The 21,848-nt window shown below is 43.9% G+C and overlaps 2 protein-coding genes across 7 annotated transcripts in view; one reads left to right on the top strand and one right to left on the bottom strand.

Annotated features, from left to right (window-relative positions):
• IFT140 (intraflagellar transport 140) overlaps positions 1 to 21,848 on the bottom strand; it is a 78,978-nt gene that overhangs the window by 757 nt on the left and 56,373 nt on the right. For 4 of the 6 annotated variants that reach the window (XM_031050283.1, XM_005150657.3, XM_031050282.1 and 1 more), the window contains exons 19-29: positions 7,904 to 8,081; positions 5,096 to 5,286; positions 4,269 to 4,364; positions 3,786 to 3,918; positions 3,433 to 3,576; positions 2,931 to 3,059; positions 2,424 to 2,606; positions 1,284 to 1,490; positions 876 to 1,088; positions 631 to 797; positions 135 to 276 (exon numbers count right to left, since the gene is read on the bottom strand). In XM_031050283.1, the coding sequence (XP_030906143.1) occupies positions 135 to 276; positions 631 to 797; positions 876 to 1,088; positions 1,284 to 1,490; positions 2,424 to 2,606; positions 2,931 to 3,059; positions 3,433 to 3,576; positions 3,786 to 3,918; positions 4,269 to 4,364; positions 5,096 to 5,286; positions 7,904 to 8,081 (1,783 nt within the window). The remainder of the gene's footprint in view (positions 1 to 134; positions 277 to 630; positions 798 to 875; positions 1,089 to 1,283; positions 1,491 to 2,423; positions 2,607 to 2,930; positions 3,060 to 3,432; positions 3,577 to 3,785; positions 3,919 to 4,268; positions 4,365 to 5,095; positions 5,287 to 7,903; positions 8,082 to 21,848) is intronic. The other 2 variants (XM_031050284.1, XM_031050285.1) reach the window with 2 other exon arrangements.
• TMEM204 (transmembrane protein 204) overlaps positions 17,015 to 21,848 on the top strand; it is a 28,820-nt gene continuing 23,986 nt past the window's right edge. Inside the window, exon 1 of the mRNA XM_005150656.3 lies at positions 17,015 to 17,916. Within this exon, the coding sequence (XP_005150713.1) occupies positions 17,637 to 17,916 (280 nt within the window). The 5' untranslated portion in view covers positions 17,015 to 17,636. The remainder of the gene's footprint in view (positions 17,917 to 21,848) is intronic.

Consider the following 21,848-nt stretch of genomic DNA (forward strand, 5'->3'; position numbering starts at 1 on the left):
CACCTTGCTGAGCAGTTTGGTTCCTCTAAAGGAGCCTCTACTATGGAATGTCTTCCTATTGGAGAACCAGGTGATACCAAGCTGCACTGGTGTCTGTAAAGCACAGGCTCTGTAGATTGGAAGAATTAACTTACCATATGGAATTCCTCCACTTGTGCATAATGTTCAACCAGAAATCCCAAAATGTCACCGTGACGGATGATGGTGTCATAATCTTGTTCAGCTAGGAGAAGTTCACACTGTCTGACTGCTTCTTTGGAATCCTGACAGTAAACTCTAGTAGAGAGCAAAAGGAAACTCATAACAATCAGAGAGGGGGGAGCATTCAGCCTGTATGGGAAGACCAGGGGAGGTTTATTTTTACTGTGCCATGTTTCATAATGTTTCATAATCACCCTTCTGACTACACTTTGGTCAACACACTTGCTAATATTTCAGGTTACCTTTTCATCTTTGATGTCAACAGCACTTATAAAAAAAAAAACACATAATGGTTTCCTTGCTAGAAAAGTGTAACAGCAGCTTTTAGAGGTGAGTCTGCAAATTGTCTTATTAAACTGCAGGTATTTGTAGAACTTCTTATCTGGTATTTCTGTTATTAGCTCACATGCTCTGACTCCTGCAACTCACCTCCGAGCATTGATGAATCGCTTAATCAGGGTCAGCTTGCTTTGCAGATGTGCTAGTTTGCTTTCCTGTTCTGGAAGGCTTCTAGTCTTTGCTTTTGAAAGGCACTTACAGGCTTCTGTCAGGGCTCCTTGTGCTTTCTCATAGTTCTGATACTCATCAATTTCTACCTGCAGAGGAGAAATGAGATGTTTTGCTCCAGAGATAATAAACCAAGCACCTTTAGCAAGTCACAGAAGGGGATGTACCTGAGCACACGCATCATAGAAACCTGCCAGGAGGTCCAGGGCCTGCCCTTTGGTGTAGAAGCTGATGATGTTCTTCATAATCTCTGGGTCCTTACGCCAATCCAGGGATTGTAGATAGTTGGCTGCCATGATATAGATCTCTCTTTGTCTGGAAACTCCCGCAAAGAAGACAATTTTCTCAGTATCTCCAGATTTCAGCAGTGCCCTCATAGCCTAGCAATGGAAAGGGACACATGGGGGAAGAAGGGGAAGGAAAATACCATAAGCTATGTGAAGATGGACTAGAAGCCTCTCTACTGCATGAAGTCTGTTCCAAGATATACTTCTCAAAACACCCTTGTTTTGAGGAATCTTAGGAAGGTAACAGGCTCAGCCTCCTCAGCTTTTCTCCCTGAATACCCGGCTGACCTTTAACTTGTTTCCTGCTTGTGTGTATTTCTTGGTGGCCAGGTGGTAATTGCCTTGTCTCATGCAGCAATTGGCAATCTGCTCCAGCAGGTCTCTCCGGGACTCCTCAGAGAGGTCCTTGGACTCCTTAGAGACAGTCATCTTCTCAGCCATCTCCTCTGTAATGGTCAGGTTCTGCTTCAGGCAGAGTTGCAGAGCTTCATGGTACTAATGGGAGTGCGAAAGCAATGAGATATTGCAGGCACTATGCTGATACTTCATATTGCTTGTGAAATTAGCTATATGAAGGCACAAACGCTAGCAGCTGTGGATGCTGGATGAAAACATTGTTGTGCAGTGAAGCATCCCAACATCCATTCCTGTTCAAGCACACCCCATCTCATTTTGTTTGCTAAGAACATATTTGTTCTTCCATGAAGACTGCTGATTCTTACCTGTTTTCTCAGAGGACACTAGTGTGGCACTAAAGATTCATCCATTTCATCTCTTTGAACATGACATTCTCAGAGGCCCACAGGTTACACAGATGTCTTGGGCATGATTGATTATACGAAGGTTTTCAGCAAATACAAATAAAATATAGGCATTTGAAAGATTTTGTTAAATATTTGTTACTTCCCATATAGGAACAAATTCTGAAGGGGACAAATAATAGCTTTTAGACCAGAAAAAGGCTACCCTACCCTTGTAAAACATGGAAGAAAGTAGGACTGGAGCTCACTGAAGAGGAGTAGGTGTGGGACTGCTCTGGTAAGGCTGAGCTTCAGCACAGTAGAATTTGTGAAAATTTAGGGGAGGAATGAAGGACCTTAACTAACACAGGAGGGACATTATGGGGTTTTTTTGTTGATGATGTTCTAATTTCCTTGTCTACAAATATGTTAGTTTTGAGGAGTTGTTCTTTTCCCAAGATTGCAAAATCTGCAGGTTTTAAGCAAAAAATAAGACCAAAAGTCAGGAACGTATTTCTAATGTTGAGCCAGTTGGGCTACCACCACTCTGGCCCGAGAAGAAGCTTCAAACCTTATCTATGCCTCCATGTCTGTTTACCAGCAAAGACCAATGCATGTGTGTGCACTTAGGCAGTTCTTGTCCTCCTCTTTACCCATGCAGGAAGGGCCCAGTGAGGCTGGAGCTTACCTTTTTGGCTGTGAGCAGCATCTCCATTGCCTTCTCGTACTGTGTGTGTTCGATGAAGAAATCAGAGCAGCGAGCCAGGAGGGCTGGGTCTGACCTCTCATCCAGGTCTTCAGCAATCAGCTGTAGTGCCCCAAACTGCTGTGTGGCAAAGGCTAGCTCCAGTGCTTTGGAGAAATGTCCTGCCTGCAAAGTTAAGAATACTTGAATGCTTTAGAGACTAGAATAAGCACTGCAGATCAGGTTACAGGATACTCTTGAATGGATTAATAAAGCATGAATGACCAATAAACAGTATATATAGTAAAAAGTAGTGTTCAAGGCCAGGTAGGACAGGGTTTGGAACAACCTTGTCTACTGGAAGGTACCCCAGCCTGTGGCAGGGGGGCTGGAACTGCATGAGTTTAAGGTCCCTTCTGACCCAAACCAGTCTGGGATTCTGTGATACAGTTGATTCCTCTACTGCGCTTCAGTTTAAAGTTTGATATTTTTTACTAAAAAGGCATTTACCTTGTGGTATAACATGACAGCTCTGTCCATTTGCTCTCCCTTTTCCTCATAATAGCAGGCTGCCTCTATCATATCTTCCGGAGAGCTCAGAAGAGCCAGGTTCATCAGCTGGTCATCTAAATTGTGCTCCTATTCAAAAACAAAGATTTAGCTCTAGGAATGCTGCAAACTTTTCATTAATTCTGTCTTCTGGCAAGCCTGCAGCTTTATGCTGTCACATAGAAGCCTATCAACCCTCTTCTGTGTAAGACCCATATCAACCCAAGTAACTTCAAGCTGCAATGATAATTTGTTTCAGGCAGTTTTCTGTTGATATATGAAAGAAAGTAATATCCCATACAACCAAGCAGGCAGAAACCAGGAGCATCTTTGTTGTGGGCTGTGTATGAGCAAGCAGTCTCACAAGAGGAAATGGGCATAAACAACTTGTACTGCTTTAATTCTGCTGCCTAAGGGTAGAATCCTACTTTGCTTTGTGATAGAAATGTACGTCTTCACACACCTTACACAAGCGGATAGCATTGTTGAATGCTTGGGCCCTGGTGTAGAAATGTACAGCCTGTTTGATTTCATCCTGGCTCTCGTACTGGCGGGCCAGGTGATACGATGCTGCCCAATTCCCAGTTTCATTTGCTATTTCAGCAGCCTGAAAAGGAAATTTTAATAGCATTACTTTGTGCTCACAGTCTCCCAGGAATAAGCACTTTCCAGAAGCAGATGGGAGCAGGCCAGGTTGGACAGGGCAACCTGGTCTAGTGGAAGGTGTCCCTGCCCATGGTGGGAGTTGGAACTGTATGTGCTTTAGGGTCCCTTCCAACCCAAACTAGTCTGGAATTCTGTGATTCTATGCCTCACCTTCTGAATGTTGCCCTGAAAGCAGTGGACACGGACTAGGGAAAAATAATCCTGAGCCAGTGCATAATATTTTAGTGCAGACTCCATCTCTGACTGGCTCTCCAGATACTGTGCCCACCATTTCCACAGGTTCCTAGAAAAGCAACAATATTAACTGCAGTAACAAGAATCACTGGAGACTGCTTTTGTCACTCCTGGAGATCTTGAACTCAAGACTAGATACATTTTATAGCATGTAGACAAGGCTTTACCCCACCTCAAGAGTGACATTCACCATAAGGGAGGTCAGCCTAGCTAGGTAAGGTTCTTTCTTGAGCAAGATGTGGTAAAATCCTGAAAAGCTGAGGAGGATCTTATGGGTAAGGCAGGGGTTGAACTTGTGGCTGAAGGGATTCATACTCCTCCTTCCCTGCTCTCTTCACAAGTTGTATTTCAGACCTGAAAGGACTGAAGTTATGGAGAAGGAACAAGCATAGCACTGACTTGTCTTTCATCTTGTTGATGTAGCTCTCCAAGGCTTGTAAGTCTTCAGAAAACATTCGTGGTATCTCGAATCTATGCGTGTCTGACTTCTCATAGCTGTAGCAGAGAAGAACATGTTAGATGTGAAATGACCACCTTAGCCCAGTTCCTGTGTAAAAAATCCATTAATGTTATTTGACAGCCATACAGTGACAAAACTGGTAACTGCTTCATCTGTGCTATTAAGTTCACTATAAGACCAGGTGCAGTCTGCCAGCACCATAAAAAAGAAAAAGGTGGTGTTGTTGTTATTATTATTATTAGACTTCACATGGCAAACTAGAAACCCACGATTTCAAACACCAACTACATTAAAAAATCACTTCCACTAACTTATCTAGGGGCTCATTAGTTCTGGGAGAGGATTAGGCACCAGAAGCACCCAGGTCCAACTAAATTCTGCCAGAGCAGTTGTGTATGGGACACTCAGGAGAAGTAAACGAAGTAAACGAGTGTCATGGAAACGAAGTAAACAAGTGTCATGGAAAAGGAAGGAAAAGAGGGCAGTGGTCTTCCAGAGCCAAAGTACAGGATTAGATATTAGTGGGGTTCAACCATTGTCCCTGACAAGACACTTATCCTTTCCAGCACTAAGCTGTATTATCCTGGGAGGGTGCTGGGAAGTTTATTTAACAATGCTGTCACTCCATGAGACAGAAACCACCAGAAACAGGAAAAGACATTAACTCATTATTACTGGTCATCATCAGCAATCCCCCCTTCCCTGCCCCAAGCCCTCACAGGAGAACAAGGCTCCAACCCTCCGGGTGCTTCTGACTGGTGCTTACTGGTTGAGGGCCAGGCTCTGCTCGCCGGTTGCCTCCAGGTACTTGGCATAGCTGTAGTGAGTGGTGCGGAGGTGAACCCGATCATGAGCTTCTGCCGTTTCAATGGCTTTCTGCCACTGGTTTGAGGCCTGATAGAACTTGTTCAGGAGGTCATAGCGTTTGCAAGCCTTGTAGAGCCGCTCGGCATCCTCCTGGGAGGAGAGCACACAAACCCCTGCTAACCCTGGTTCCTTGGTGTCCCCTGCTGCAATCACTGCACTTCAGGGTAGTTCATCAGTACAGGTCAGTGTAAAGTAATAAAAATTCGGGCAGGGGGGTTAACCAACTAAATATACATAGCCTTGGAATAGCACATCAGTGGGAAACAGGATGTTTATGTGAAAAAGAAAGCACTCAGATCCTGGCATTTACTGTACAGTATCAGCTGGGGGGGGAGGGAGGGAGGGACACAGGAGTGAGCCATCAGCAATTAACCACTGCCATCAGGAGCATAAACCACTTCAGAAAGGGGAGATTGCTCACTGTGGGGCTGACTGCCCAGAAGGGAGGTCCAGCACTCCTTGAGACCTCTGAGCGTGCCTCAGGGGCAGCAACATCTATCCTGGATAACTGAGATCCATTCATGGGAATAACCGCTCTTCATTTAAGACAGAATTAGAACAGGAGAATTCTGCTGATGCTGATGCAAGGGTGAGCAAATGGGAACGATTATTTTTATGCTTTGAGAGGTCCTCCTGTGGAAGATGCATTTTCCTGCTCTATCCAGTGGCTGTCCAGCTGAACACTATATTTAGTAAATTGGGATTATCTGTCCAAGACTGAAAAATAGTTTCCGTCTCTTATTGTTTTAAATTAAAAAAAAACAACATAGAGAGTAGAGAAGGAAGATGCCTGCTCTATCAGTCTGTAGGAGATGCAAAAAAAACCAACAGAACTGCATCTGGGTTGGTGCAGTTTCCCTCCACCTCTCCAAACAGATCTAAATACCCAAAAAGAATATTGACACTTTTCAGCCTCACAGCTTTCTCTGCCAGGAAGTTTTTCCAAACATGTTGTTTGAATTTTCCTTTACTTCTTCACTTTAACTCAGAATAGTTACTCTCTACCAGTTATACTCTTAAAATTGTTGTAGGTTGCTAAACACCTTTTTAAGCCAAATTCTAATCTGCTATCTTAAAGATTTCCTTGTCTGTGAAATCTTCCCAAGAGCTTGATAATTTGCACTGATTTTTCTCTGAACTTCTTCCATCAACTTTTTTTTTCTGGTAATGAGATACTTCAGGGTGAAAGTCAGTGTTCCAGCTGTAGCTGCAACAAATACAAAGAAGTCATCAAATCAGAGCCCCAGGATGTGGGGTCTCCTCAAATGCAGCCCCAAATAGATTTTTACCATCATAGCACCTCACCATTTTTGATCTAATTGATGAATTCCTATGAACTGTGGGGTATTTCATCAATTCTCCTTTCCCAGTTTTTCCCTCTCACAGATCATATGTCTGGATCTTTTATGGTTCCCAAACTAGAAATCTCTGCTTTTCTTACAGATCATTGAGGAAGACATTAAATAAAGGTAAAGTGAGTGCAATACATAGTCTTATCATTCATTATCTCAGCACTGCTTTTCCCAGTTTTCATCTGCTCTTGAACCCATTTTAGATCTCATGTCTGATGGTGATCGGGGGCGTGGGTTCAGACTATGATAAAGACCCATGATGAAGACAAGATCCATCTTGATAGGTACTTGTTGCCAGGTACAGGCCCAAGGGACTGTCTCCCTATGCACCAAACTACGGGGAAAACAGCATGACCATGCCCTCTGGCTCCGCTGGATCTGGGCAAGTTATTGCTCAGGCAGTGGGAAAAGCCAGGATGGAACACTCGAGCACGGCTGCCTGGGATGGCACCAGCAGCGGATGTGACTCACCAGAGCTGTCCATCCATGCAGGAAACCTCCATTTTGCCTAAACTCCTGAAACACCTTAAGGCAGCTCTCACTGTCTGGCAGAACAGAGCTTTAGCCTTTCACTCCAAAAGCATATCAAAATGGAACTTGCATTTTCCATACTGAACCTTGAAATATGTTTGATGAAACATTTTAGCTGGAATACTTTGAAACACATCCTTTTTCAATCCAATCAAAACTAGAATGATTAAGCTTGGTAGAATTATGTCCCAAGAAGTTTTTCTACTTAATGTTTCACACATAAACTATCCTTAAAAGATGTTTCCTTTGTTCAGCACTTTCCTTCATTCAGCAATTCTCCATATAAATTCTGTATACCAGTTAAAAAAACAGAAGAAACAGATGGCTGCAGTGTTCAAGGCCAGGTTGGACAGGGCTTGGAGCAACCTGGGCTTAGTGGAAGGTGTCCCTGCCTGTGGCAGGGGTTTGGAACTGAATTAGCTTTAAAGTCCCTCCCAACCCAAACCAGTCTAGGATTCTGTGATTAATTTGCTATCCCCTTAGGCAGCAATGCCTCCTGGTACTTACATTTCCAGGCATCAGATCCTGCCATACTTGTTATCACCTACCCTCTAAGGAACATCAAAGGGTTTGGGGACTGTTGAGCTGCTGGAGCTCAGGGGAAGCCCCTGGCCAGTGTCAACAGAGAGATCATGCTGAAAGGGATGCCTATTTCCCTGGGATAAAAGCTCAACTTCAAGAAAAGAATTATCAGAACTATTCTTCATCACTCCTTGAAAACCTGGCAATAGGCTTTTTGCCCTTCTAAGGTTTTTGCACCAGTTTTTCATTTTTTTTCCCTAGTGAAGCAGGTGAATATTCCCTTGTATGGTTGGTGGGTTTACCAGCATGCCCAGCTGAATGGCCAGCACAGCCACCTGGGCCTCCTGCTCTGGTTCTTGCTCAGCCTCCCTCAGTGCCTTGGCTCCTCTTGCGTGACCCATGTTTCCAAGGCAAATTCTGGCAACATCGAGACTCTGAGTCTTGACGCACATGCGAGCCATGTTCTCCCAGACAGCCTCACTGTGAGAAAGGGAAAGTAAAGGAGAGTTCTTATGGTGTCACCTTCAAGGCCTGGGAAGAGGACAGCCTGAAAGGATAAACTGGTAGTACATCAGACAATTTCTGCATGTAACAAAAAGACTCCAGTTGCTGTGCAAAGAAAGATTGAAGAGGCACAGAAAGAGGCATCAGATATAAAGGTTAGCTCTGGAGCTGAATGCCAGAGTCCTGAGGAAATACTGTGGGTTTGTTTTACACCAGTGTCTAAACAAAAGCAGTTACATTTGCACATATATAAACATTTATCATGCATCACTGTGGTTCTTGCTGTATAGACAGTTACTCCCACGCTGATGTTCAGAATTCAAAAGAAAAACTATGGGAAAAGTCTTAAATACATAAACTTTACACTGGAAACATCCTGCTACTGTCCTGCATAGGTCAAACATGGAACAGCTCTTAGGAGCCTTAGGGTTGCACTCCCATGCAGGAACATCAGGTCTCTGCAGGCAGCATCACTCAACAGAAGGACCGCGGCACAGTTGACCATTACATAGGGTGACAAGCAAAGATTTTCACAGATTCTATTTACATCTGAGGCTTTTCAGAATAAAGTGCAGCATGTTTGATTAGTGGAAGCAATAAGCATTCAAAATGTGGGTTTCTTCAGTGTGTGAACCTCAGTGGAGGTATGGTCCATACAGTTCTTGACACCAGCACAGCACAAAATAATTATCTAAATGATAAAAGCAGATGAAAAAAAATGAAAAATAAAAAAAATAATTGAATACCACTTCAGGTCCTGCATCTACATGCAAATCCCCTTCCAGTTTTACTATGATTAAAATGTTTTTTGCTTCCCAGTTGCTCTGGGAAAGTCCTGTACAAACAGGGGAAAAGTGACTAACTGGGAAGCAGCAAAGCAAATGAGACACAATGTGCTGTCAGACACATACAATGAAGAAAGGCAGAGAAAAAATGCATTTCCTAATTTACAATTATCATAGAATCACAGACTGCAGCTACAACTGGTATAAAGTTTTCAGGTAGTAATCAACATAAATATGTGGCACAAAGAGTACAGAGAAAATAACATAGGATCAGAAGTGATAGATCAGGAGCAAATTTCAGATAGTTCAGAAGTTCTGCTTGCTTAGAAAAGTAAGAATGCATCTGAATATTTTACTGAATTCCTTCCATCTCCATGTTCATGTTGCATTTGGCTCAAATGCAGCCTCCTGCCATGCTCTGCTCTGACACATCCATGCCCCCCAGTCTAGGAAACCAAAAGGATCATTGAAAGAGAGCACAGAGCTGGAAGGGTCTTACCAAAACATCAGTGATAGATCAAGCTGAGTGCAAGTCCATGCATTGCCACCGAACACAGAAATGCTGACTCAGCAGCAGATGTGACCTTCCTAATTTCTGAGAAGCTAGAACTGGTTTCTCTTTCATTCCAGCCACTGCCTGTATCTGGAACTGGAAAAAGTAGGAAAAATACCTTTAAAGCACATTTAGGTCACATCAGACATTGTCACCTGGCTTTGATCAACATGGAGAGGGAGTTGTGTCATATCCAATCTTGGGCACGTGGGCATGGCTGTGCTTCACTATATGGGAAAGAAGCATGCTTTCCTGTCTGCATGCCAGAAGCTGCCAAAAGCCATGTCATTCTGGTAAAGGAATGCAGTCAGGTGCTGTGCTCTGTCAAACTGACCAACAGCAAGTTTCTGAAAGGAAACAAACCCCTTTATTTTTCAGAGCTTTGACAGCTCACAATTCCCTCAGTGCAAGATGAAAGTTCATGGGCTTGAGCAGAGGAGTAGATGAGAAACCTTATTTAGACTGGAGGGAGTGGAAACTTCTGAAAGGAGACAGACCAGATAGGGTATTTTAAAGCACATAGTTATAAGCATGCAGAGACACACAGCAGGACTTAGGATCAATCAATCAATCAATCATCTAGATTGAAAAAGACCTTCAAGATCATCAAGTCCAACCATTCCCCAACACTGCCAAGGCCACCACTAAACCATGTCACTGAGGGCCTCATCTACACGGTTTGTGAACACTTCCAGGGACTGTGACTCCAGCACTGCCCTGGGCAGCCTGTTCCAATGCCTGAACACCCTCTGGGGAAGAAACTGTTCCTAATACCCAGTCTAAACCTCCCCTGGTGCAGCCTGAGGCCATTTCCTCTTTTATTATGATTTATTCCTTGGGAGAAGAGACCAGCCACCTCCTGGCTCCATCCTCCTTTCAGGTAGTTACAGGGAGATGTTACTCACCACCTATCAGCTGCATTACTCTTTCTTGAACAGCAATGGCCTCTCTCCAACTTCAGACCCTGGTGGGAGCTGCTGCCCCAGGTTTCCTTTGGGAGCTCTTGCCCCATGCACACCATGAGCCACCCCAGCACCAAGCCAGTTGTGTGCCATGGGCCATCCAGATTACTTCCTCAGGAGCTGGAGCTCTGACATGCCACCTCTCCCTCCTCCACTCCAAGCTGCTTGTCAAACTAACTTGAGGGGTTCTGGCAGTGTAGTACCACTTTAGTGCAAAACATATAGAAGAAGAAACATTTCCAATTAATGTGCCCTGTGCTTAGTAATCTTTTTGCAAGCCCTGCCTTCCAACAGAGGGGAAATACCCTCCAGAGCTCAGCACTGTGGTCACACCAGACCACAGACAGACTCAGGAAGTATCTAGGGTAGGGCAGTGCATGCACAGACTTACCCAGCACAAAGCCTGAAGCAAGAGATGGGCCAAGAGCAGCTCAGCAGCACAAGTACCTGTGACACATAAAAACATTGCCTCCATCAACCCTGCCTCTGCCCTCCAGGAATGCTTAAAGGAATATTTCATCTAACAAACCCAGCCCTGCTCTGCAGAGGAGGTTCCCACTCTCCCACTGGAGCTAAGGATCGTTATGTTAGGAGCTGCACAGCCAAACCTTCTCCCCTGGTCCATGTGGAGTTGCAGCAGAGGCTGCTTATCTCCAGCAGACATGTCCCTCACAAAAAGGCACATACATGTGATATTTTAATTTTATTCCTCCAGCAAAATATTAGAAACTTGTTTCCGCTCTGAGAGACCATTCATTTTAGCACCATGCTCCACATGCTTCTGCTAAGGTATGCAAGTATTTCTGACCCAGCAACATACTGTTTGCTTGCAAAGACCATCTTCATGTGCATCTCTTGTATACTTATATTTGTTTGCATTTATTGTTTTAATATATTGTTTATTACAAGGGGAATAGTTGTAAACTAACAGAGGGGAGATTGAAATGAGCTCTTAGGCAGAAGTTCTTCCCTGTGAGGGTGCTGAGGCACTGGCACAGGGTGCCCAGAGAAGCTGTGGCTGCCCCATCCCTGGCAGTGTTCAAGGCCAGGTTGGACGGGGCTTGGAGCAACCTGGTCTGGTGGAAGGTGTCCCTGCCCATGGCAGGGGGGTGGAACTGGATGAGCTTTAAGGTCCCTTCCAACCCAAACCAGTCTGGGACTCTGTGATTATATCTTATTTAAAAGCTAGAATGGTACCAGAGTAACACAACTGTGTGAAATGCAAAAGATTCAAAGTACTAAACTACCACTCAGCACCCAGAAGGTCTCACTGCCTAACAGAGGCCCTAACGCCAGAGCTGTTACCACCACAGACCACTGCACCATGCCATGGCTGGGCAATGGCATGGGCCGTGTCTCACCAAAACCTTGGGAGATAACACCACAGATGTGCACTCCCAGACCTGAGCCACAGCCAGGACACTGGGACTTATGCACCCAGCTCCTGGAGGAAGACCTGAGGACCTTCAGCCAGAACCTCTTTTACCTTCATCCTGAAAAGACACCTCCAGCCTCTCCACACCATGGCTCATCAGAGCAAACAGACACTCTATATCACCTATATAAAACATATTATGAAAAATAATATATAATAATATATGTAATATAAATATATATTTTTTGAGCTTGCAAATTCCTCAGGTCAAGGCACCCATCAGGCTCGCTGCCATGAGCAGGCATGCCCACAGGGAAGGGGTCGGTTTAGAGAAGAGAATCATCCAGGAAGTATCAGCAACACACTTCCACATTTCCGTGTGTTTCAAGCAGACCAGCCTTGGCCTTGGCCTTGGAATGGCACAACTTCCCTGGCAGGCAGACATCTCCAGCACCGGATTTCTGTCCATCAGCTTTGCTGCCACTTGGAATGGGGGCAAATTAATGCAGGTCTGTGTTAGGAAGAAGAATCAGGAGGTACAGGACAGTCAAATCCACAGTTTAGCTATCCACAGTTGTTAGTATAGGGAGAACAACAAATCTGTCCCCACATTCCTACAAGGCAGCAATTCTTTCCAGGCCCAGTGCCACTGTCACATACAAAATGCCAAGTAATGTTTTACCCAGCCACCAGCTCATGCTCTAGAAATTTCATGTTCTTCCCCTCCTCCTATTTGACTCCCCACAGAAAGCCACTCGCATCGGTACTTCATCAGCTGAAGCTAGAAACTTAATGAAGACCAGATACAGCGACAGTATGAGCAGAGCCACAGGAATGGGCTCTGGGAGCACCCTCCACATGCAGTACATCCACGAATCCTGAACTGCCCAGGATTCAGCCCACAGCAGCAAACTTTGATGCCTCTTAAGACTGGACACAAGTTTTACCATGTATTTGATATGAAAGTTTTTCTTCCTTTGTATCTGATCTTTTGAATCTGTTACTCTATGAAACTTTATAGCATCCAACATCCAACTGTGTGATTTTATAAACCCTCCTGTTACTATGTATTTTTCATTGCGCCTTTTGCATGAAATGTTAAAGCAAAAATCTCGTAAAGGGAGTATTATTTAAAAGAGCTGGAGATTTGTTTGTCGGAGGAATCTCACTACAACACCTCTTTCCATTTAATGGGGTATATTTAGAAAAGGAACATATGTTCTATCTCTTGCCTCCAAGTATCTTGATCAGGGGAAAAAAAGACTCTTTTCAATTTGTGCCCTACCTCATTGAACTGGACCCTAAGCATTCTGCTTTAAAAAATTACAGCTTAATGCAAAGGGAAACACTAACACAATATTTTTAACACTAACATCAGATGTAACTGTTATAACACTGTATTGTATAGAACAACATGTTATTGCACCCTTATAACATTATATTATAGACAATATATTCTAATCTATGATCACATCCCTAATGTGTACATCTCCCTGGAATGGGAGGCTATCCCTCTGTGCCTCAGTCACAGCCAGGGCTGGCAAAAATGGAAATAAATCCAGCCAGTTGGGGAGCTGCAGACCCAGTGGTGGGGACAAGGACTCCACCTCCCCATCAAAAAATAAACCACATAAGAAATTCAACTCAGCAGTGCAGGCACCTGGAACCACAGTGGTCACGATGTGTTTGCCATGGGACTTACCTGGTGCAACCAGGATATGGACACTGCTGCAGAGCACTGCGTACTAGCCTTCCCCAGCCACCACCCCAGCCTGTGTGCTCCTGAGGGTGGGGTTTCATCATAGAATGATGGAATGGCTTGGGTTGGAAGGGACCTTAAAGCTCATCCAGTTCCAACCCCCTGCCACGGGCAGGGACACCTTCCACTAGAGCAGGTTGCTTCAAGCCCCATCCAACCTGGCCTTGAACACTGCCAGGGATGGGGCAGCCACAGCTTCTCTGGGCACCCTGTGCCAGTGCCTCAGCACCCTCACAGGGAAGAACTTCTGCCTAAGAGCTCATCTCAGTCTCCCCTCTGTCAGGTTAAAGCCATTCCCCCTTGTCCTGTCCCTACAGGCCCTTGTCCAAAGCCCCTCTCCAGGTTTCTTGGAGCCCTTTTAGGCACTGGAGCTGCTCTAAGGTCTCCCCTTAAGGAGCCTTCTCTTGTCCAGGCTGAACAAGCCCAGCTCTCTCAGCCTGCAGAGCTGCTCCAGCCCTTGCAGCATCTTTGTGGCCTCCCCTGGACTTGCTCCAACAGTTCCACATCCCTCTTGTGCTGGGAGCAAAGGAAAAGGCTGGAATAAAGCAGATGCTGCTTCCTATGGAAAATTAACCACATCCAGTAGTATTTTTCAAATGTCAATAATTTGCCTGGACACCAGTAACTTAGAGTTGCACCTTTTGATCCCTGAAAAAACGTGTGAAAATAATGTCATGAGGTTTAAATGTACAACAGTGGTGGATTCTGAACAAATAATTAATTCATTATCAACTTTACACACAGGTGATGCTGTGGCCCATGGCTACAGAGGGCTTGGACATGCTCAAATGATAAAAACTGTGTGACACTGAAGGTCAGCAGGGATGAAAAGTTGGTCATTCAGAAGTACTATGTAGAATTTCAGAAATGTCTATAAAAAGGACACTGACCATCACACCATTGCAGACTGCAGTGCTGCTGTCCTTTCTGCTCTGTAAGCAGCAATCAGCATTCCCAGAAACATTTCCATCATTACAAAAAGTCCCAAATCATTTGTGCTGTGGTAGCACCCATCAACAGACAGACTATATGCACATAAAATCCTCCAGGCTTCAGCAGTGACCACCTCACTGCAGTTAGAAGGATGAAGCATCTCATGCAAGGCCAGCGTTGTCCCCAGTCCCAGCACCACCTCCTATCTTTTGTAGGATGGCAAATGGATCCACTTTTCTCATCCCCATCCGTTCCAAGCTGCAATCCACTCTGTACCCACCCACCCATCTGCAGCCACAGCAAGAGGCAATCTGGGACAAACATCTACCGTTTTCCTCCAGGAAAACTGCCTGAAATGCAAGCTCGTTGACTTGCATAGATTTGCATATGTAACATGAAGAATTTCTCAAGTATCATAAATCTCAAACTAATGCCATGATGTTCATATCACCTGGTCCCTTTGACACTCAAAGACAAGTATAACCTAGGAAGAATATGATTTATTTTTAATTTTGAAGGAATTAAGAGGTTGAATATTCTCACACCAAATAACTGGTATCAAGAGAGGAAGAGGTCTGACTAAGTTTAAATTATTAGACTGATTTGTTCAGCTTTTGTAAAATAAATTTTACATGTAACATGCAAAGAAAGTTTGTGCCCTTCCGAAAATACATGCTCGTACTTCCACAAATCACAAAAGCCGAAGACAGAAGTGGGCAGAAGCAGGTATGTGATGGGTAGAACAGATTTTTCCCCAAAGGTGAATCTCTCCTGGCATTATCTGTACATGAACAACCCCCTTGCTGCTGAATAAAACAAGTAATCAATGGCTTATAAAATATGGAAATATGGTCATTGTTGTTAGGAAGTTTCCTTGAAGAATGGCAGACACCAACCATTGTGTTATGTAGATTGAAATTTCTAAACTTAGAGATGTACAGAAACATTATCAAACACAGGAAAAAAAATAGAAACCAAAGTTTCTGTACTGTTGTCAGAGGATGCAGATGCTCAAAGTACCTACCGCTTAATCCATTTAAGGATTAAAATGAACCAAGCACACAGAGGAGGGATGAATTCATAGCCAGATTTGTACATTCAATTCCAATAGCTGAAAACTAATTATAGAGCAAATTAACTTCATTGGAATATTATCCACTACTTTCAGCAACAAGTCTTGGAAAATGAAACGCTGCCTTTCAAAAAAAATCCCAACCAGTTTGTCTAGGTATAGAGGGTCAGGATGGATCTGTCAATTAGGGCAAAGTAATTTAGCTGGTAAGACAGAGCTGCTATAAAATTAAATCAGTTTCTAATCTATTTTATTAATTACACTGATGTGAACTCTCCTGTCAGCATCTTTGGTGTGGCTGGTGCAGCTGCTCCTGGTGATGCCAGCACTGAATGATGGCTTCTGCTCCCTCTCCAGGCTATGGACAAAAATGTCACACCTTCACCTCACCATATACTATTTAATACACTCCGTACTGCAGGACTTCGACAGGCTCAGACCAAAGAGCAGAATCCCAGGCAGGGGCACAGGATGCTGGTAGCTGCAGCAGGGTATTACCCACTGAGATCTCAGCCCTGAGCAGGACACATCAAACCGCCACGTGGAGAGCCAGTCTCTATAAGACCCCTCCAGAAACATCTGTGTTCAGGGACAGTGTGAAATAATGGCCTCAACAACTCCTTCTTAATTTGCTTATCAGAGCTGCTTTCCTTGCAGCTTTTGCAGCATCAGTGCCACAGACCTGGTCTGGATGTTGATGCTGTACTGAATTGTATTAAGCAACTTGCAGTGGCTTTTTCATGCTCTGAGCATCAAAGGGAGGTTACCAGCCTCCCAGGGGCTCTGCAGGGCCACCAGTGCTTACAGCAAAGCAGGATGTGTGGCTCAGGGCTGTGCCAGTCATCTGCAACTTCATCCACATCGCAAACACTTGCAACTGACTTTTCGGCCACCCCCAAATCTGTCTGTTTATCAGGTGGAGACTCTCGAGATTTCATATTTTCTATTTATCTGTCATGCTCCCTTCTAGTCTTGCAGAGAGGATGGGGGACATCAGTGGGCACACACACACTGCATTCACCATGCTGTTAAGGCAGTCAATCCCCCTATTGTTTTGCTTTCAATAAAGATTATTTCAGAATCCGTCTCCTCCTGTTCCTGCAGACCCGATGCTCCGAAGGCTGATACTGGGGATTTCACACACCCCCCCCCCCCCCCCTCCCTTCCTTATAGGACCTCTGGGCTGCTCCCCATCTCCGCTAGGATGCGCAGCCCTGGATGGGCGAGTAGGAGTGGGACGGGGAGGGGGGACAACTTTAGAAGTCACCATAGTCTTTTCCTTTCAGGAAACACATCCTGTTAATGTTCGACTGCCGTGGCAGTGACTCTGTTTGTTGCAGTCGACTACGCCCTGAGGCTCACCAAAAACAGCCACAAAAACAACCATTTCCTCTCCGCGGGTGGGGGGGGAGGGGGGGCTCTTTCCCCACAGCAGTGGCTGTTCTCCGGCCCCTGCACTTGCAGCTTGGGTTTCAGCGAGGGACACGGCAGAGCAAAGACCTGGAGATTCTCCAAACTCGCAGCTCTCTGTGAGATGACAGCACTCCCCTCCGGTTTGGCTGGTCTTTGAGAGAATGAAATTTATCACAGTTTGCGGGATATTCTGAAGCTTACACCCAAAACCAAGGCTTTTGGAGCAGTGCTGGTTGAGTCAGAGGACCGGGCGCTTGGCACGCTGCTGGCCAGTATCCCAGCCTCAGCCCCGACAGCAGTTCCAACCTCCTACTTCGAGACTGGATTCTGTCAGGATTCGCCGCATCTCACAAGGAATGGACCTCCCTGTTCAGTTTATCACACGACTGGCATTACTTATCAAAGTGCAAGAAGGTGGATAAGCCAAAGCTGAGAAGCACCTAAAAAAGCCTCTTTGTGTTCTTATTTTATGGAATTCTCCAACCTACCTCGCAAAATTTTCATTTCCTTGATCAAAAACACCTCTGGAGCTTACTTTGAGAATGAACGGTGATGTTCTCTAGCCCTTTGTAACATCCTCACAAAACTGCCTGTTTCAAGTCCAACCTCAATGTGCTGCAGCTGACTGAGACCTCGTGTCTTCTGCAAATAGGGACTGGCAGCAAGCTGACAGTCAGATATGACTGTCCAGAAACTGGTAGCCACAGCTGTGTTGGTAGCCCTGGTCTCACTTGTTCTCAACAATGCCGCTGCCTTTACTTCCAACTGGGTGTACCAGACCCTGGAGGATGGGCGTAAGCGCAGTGTGGGGCTCTGGAGGATGTGCTGGCTGGCAGAGAAGAGCAAAGGAGGTGCGAGCACGAATGCCAGGCACGGGCAAGGGGAGGAGCGCGAGTGCGAAACCCTGGGCTGGGGTTCGGAGTCAGCTGGGTTCCAGGAATCCCGCAGCACTGTCAAACGTAAGTCCCATCTCTTGTTTGCTCTGCTTTTGCTATGCTGTAACTGACACAGTATACCCGGTCCCCAGGAGATTTATAACCTAATCTCAAAATTGTTGATGACTGATTCTAAACATCGCTTAACATTCATCCTCAAATAAATTAATTTGGGAAAAAAAAATAATGCTGTTCACCAGTAATGAACTCCTCCTCTAGACTCCACAAAGCAGTAATTTATACTGTGTTGTTTTACACAGTACACAGAACTATATAAATGCAAGTCCAAAGCTCTGAGACATCTGCTGCCTGCTTTTGCCTCCTGGGTCCCTGCTATCAGCATGTTCCTTGCTGCTCAATACATTTAACCCCAACCCCAGTTCCTCTGAATACCATAAAATTAAAAAAAAAAAAAGTAAGCATTCAGATGCCACATGAAGATATTTAGCCCTCTGCTTACATTTGTGGGAAGTGCCAGGAGCTTGGAAAAGACAGAAATACCTTTGGTTAAAACATGTAAAATTGAGACAGGCCTTAATGTATGCAAATACATACAGCAAATGGTATCCTGGTTGGGGAACATGAATGTCATGAAGCATGGTGTGTTTCTAATTTTGCAAATTCACAGACCCATGGGACCTTACAGATGCCTATGGCTTAACCTGAGCTAGCTACAAGTTTTGGATGAGATGAAACCTGTAACCTGTTGAGAAATACAAAGCTGAATAATAAAAATGTTTACCTCTCACAGTCCTTGTGTTAACACCGCTGCTGTCGCTCAGCTCTAGAGCAGAGCTGTGCCTGTAGTAGCTGTGGCCACTCAGAGCAGGCCACAAGCAGCTGGTAACAGCCAGGGCCATGTGTCCCCCACATCACTGCTCTGCCTTCAAAGAACCATGCAATGGTTTAGGTTGGAAGGCACCTTAAAAGATCATCCAGTTCCAACCCACATCCTTCAAGGAACTGAATTTAACGGAACTGTGAAGTTTATGCCTTGACAGACACTAAGATCTTTCCAGAAGTTTTAAGGGTGCTCATAAACAGCTTTGCTACCTTGATGCCATTAGTAATAACAGAAGTGATTTCAGAGATTTTTTTTTCATGGTTTGAAATGTGGAGAAAGAGAAAATGCTCTGCTCTCCTCACAGTCTCTGAAGATGAAACCCCAGAAGTCTGAGGGGGACTTCTTTAAAAACCTGTTTTAATGTGGACCCATTCCACACAATGTTTTCCAACACAATTGTGCAGTAGTGTTTCCTTCACATTTGCTAATATTAAACCTGCATAAAGCACAAACAGAAAACTTACAAACTGTTGTAAAACCCTAAGTCTTACTTGCAATTATTTTTCATTGAAAGAACTTTTGTGATGACTGTTGAAAAGCTCCTTGATGTTTATCAGCAATTTCTTCACTAGAATCACTATCCCAATTAACATTTATAAGCTACTTCTAACTTGAAAAACATGCACACCAGTCATAAATGTTAAAAGTACACATTCTGTAATCAACAGCTGGAAAGAGCTGCATATTGGAATTTGGCCTCTGCAGCACTTTAAACCCACCAAATTGTATTTCTTGCTCTGCACAAGTCAGAAGATGGGTGGTGAGAAAAAAGATGAGTGCAGATATGCCAGTTTCATAACAAGAGTTGTTTGGGCAGCAACTTTTTACATCAAAGAAAAGCAAAATGTGATAGGAAAATTTAAAATTTCAAAGTAATAATCAAAGCATGGTCAAGTCCCCAGAAGAATCCTGTAACAAAAACTCTTAAAATTTCTAATTTAAAGGAAGACTTTGAAGCCCAGTGACACAATTTATATAGGAATAAAGCATCCATTAACTATTTAAACTGGAAGTAAATAGTAAGCAAATGGCCAATTCTGCATTTAAAACAGAATCTCCACAGCTGTGCCATGACAAACTAAGCAGGAAACAAATCTGTTGACAGACATGTTTCCAAGGATTGTACATAGTCAATATGGGCGTGATTCTACATCCATGGTTTTGTCATTTCTCTAATGAGAAATCACACCTTATTTTAGAAATATATATATGGCAATCCTCATCTGTCAGTTATACATAAATCACAAACATGTATGTGCATGTTTATACATACATATAAAAACTTTCTGAACAAAGAAGTTCCTTCCTCAATGATAAGAGTTAAAATGCAGTACTTTGGATTCCATTTGTCAAACAATAAACAGAAAATATGTTCTTCCAACAGCAATGCAATAAAAGCCACGATCTTGCTCATATTAAAAAAAAATATATATATATATGTATACACACACATACATGGGGGGGAAAGTTATTTATATCACAGATAAACAGAAAAAAAGTAAAACCTTTGAGAATTTGCTTTACTGATGGCTTCATACAAGTACTATGGGAATAACAGCCAACTAAATGCACTACTACAAGACTACAAGCAGGCTCACTTACTGACAGAGAGAAGTGCATTCTTAAAACTTCTGTTTTTCACTGATTTTCACTGCCTGCTCATTCTCCCACTGAAACCACAGCCAATGCTCCTTCTCAGAGAACACAACACAGCTGGGGTGGGGTTTTCCCCCTATCATCATGTACACAGCTCAAGCAAAATGACTGCAAGAAAAACTCTGGAAGTAGCTCATTGTGTCAGGATTGCATGTGCTTAAATCGAAAAGAAACTACAGCAAACTGAAACTAATCATAATTGAAGTTATGCACATTTTTGTGTGTATGACAGATCATAGCAAATGATCTGTCAAAAGATTGTGCAGGGAACGAACTACAAAAGTCACTGCGATAGAGCATGTCAGCCAAAAGCCTGTCTGAAAAGGCAAAGTCACATTCCATAAGAAACACCTTTCTGATCCAGTTCCCTGGTAACAGGACACCTGTGTGAATTATTTCACCATAACACAAACCACTGGAGCTAGAGGAAATGAAGGTGTTTCACATATTCTATGATGTAAACACTGCATCAGGGATATTTAAGTGTCAGTAAAGGACTACTGGTATAAATGCTAAGTGACACAAAAGACCAAGGGGAGTTTACAGATGCTGCAGCAGAGGCAACATGAGAAATAAACTATTAGAAATGCGGAAAAAAAGAAATCCAAGGATAGAAGTAAATGATATTTAAAAAATGACATGGAAACAAAGTGTCTCACTGTCAACTATTTCAGCAAGGCACAATGCAAGAAACATGGATGACACTGGTAGTAAGGGAAAGTACCTCAACTCTAGTTTTTAATCTTCTTTATCCACTTCTTTCTCTCCTTACCCTGCACCCTTCTTGTAACCATCTGTGATGCCAAGAAGCTTCTGTGAGACAGTTAAAATGACTAACAGTAAGAATAGAAAACAGGTGGAATTTTTGGGCTGTGGTGATGGGATGGTTTTTTGTGCAGTTATTTTTTTGTTGGAGTCCAACAAGTTCTGCTTCTAACCCAAGCTGAGTGTTGTTAGTGTGTGATAGCTCCCTCAAAGTGGCAACAAACTACCAGATCTGAAATATGTACTTACGCTGAGAAGCAGAACCCAGTTATGAAAACACCAATCAAAGTTTTTCCGACATGGACAAACCTAAATGACAAACTCTAAAGGCTTCATCAAGAACTCAGATGGTACGCCCCCTCTTCAAACACTTTAAGGAAACCTAGCCAGGTCACCTAACTCTCTTGTCACCTGAATAAGGGCAGAGAAATTTGCCAAAGATGCAGTTTCAGAGCTGTTGCAAAAATTCAGAAGATTATGCACTTGCCTGCATCCTTTAACCCTTCAAAAAATACCACATGTAGTAGAAGCATGCACTTTGTAACATCTTGGGTGAGACAGTGTGTTTTGAGTCTTCAATACTCAGCTTTGGGCCCATTTAATGCATCAGCAGACACATTATACTGAGCAATACAGCATCATGCAAGGACACACAGGCTACCTCGAATAGTGTGAACATGAAGCTACACCA

Source organism: Melopsittacus undulatus, chromosome 8 (genome assembly GCF_012275295.1).
Source record: "Melopsittacus undulatus isolate bMelUnd1 chromosome 8, bMelUnd1.mat.Z, whole genome shotgun sequence".
Taxonomy (NCBI): domain Eukaryota; kingdom Metazoa; phylum Chordata; class Aves; order Psittaciformes; family Psittaculidae; genus Melopsittacus; species Melopsittacus undulatus.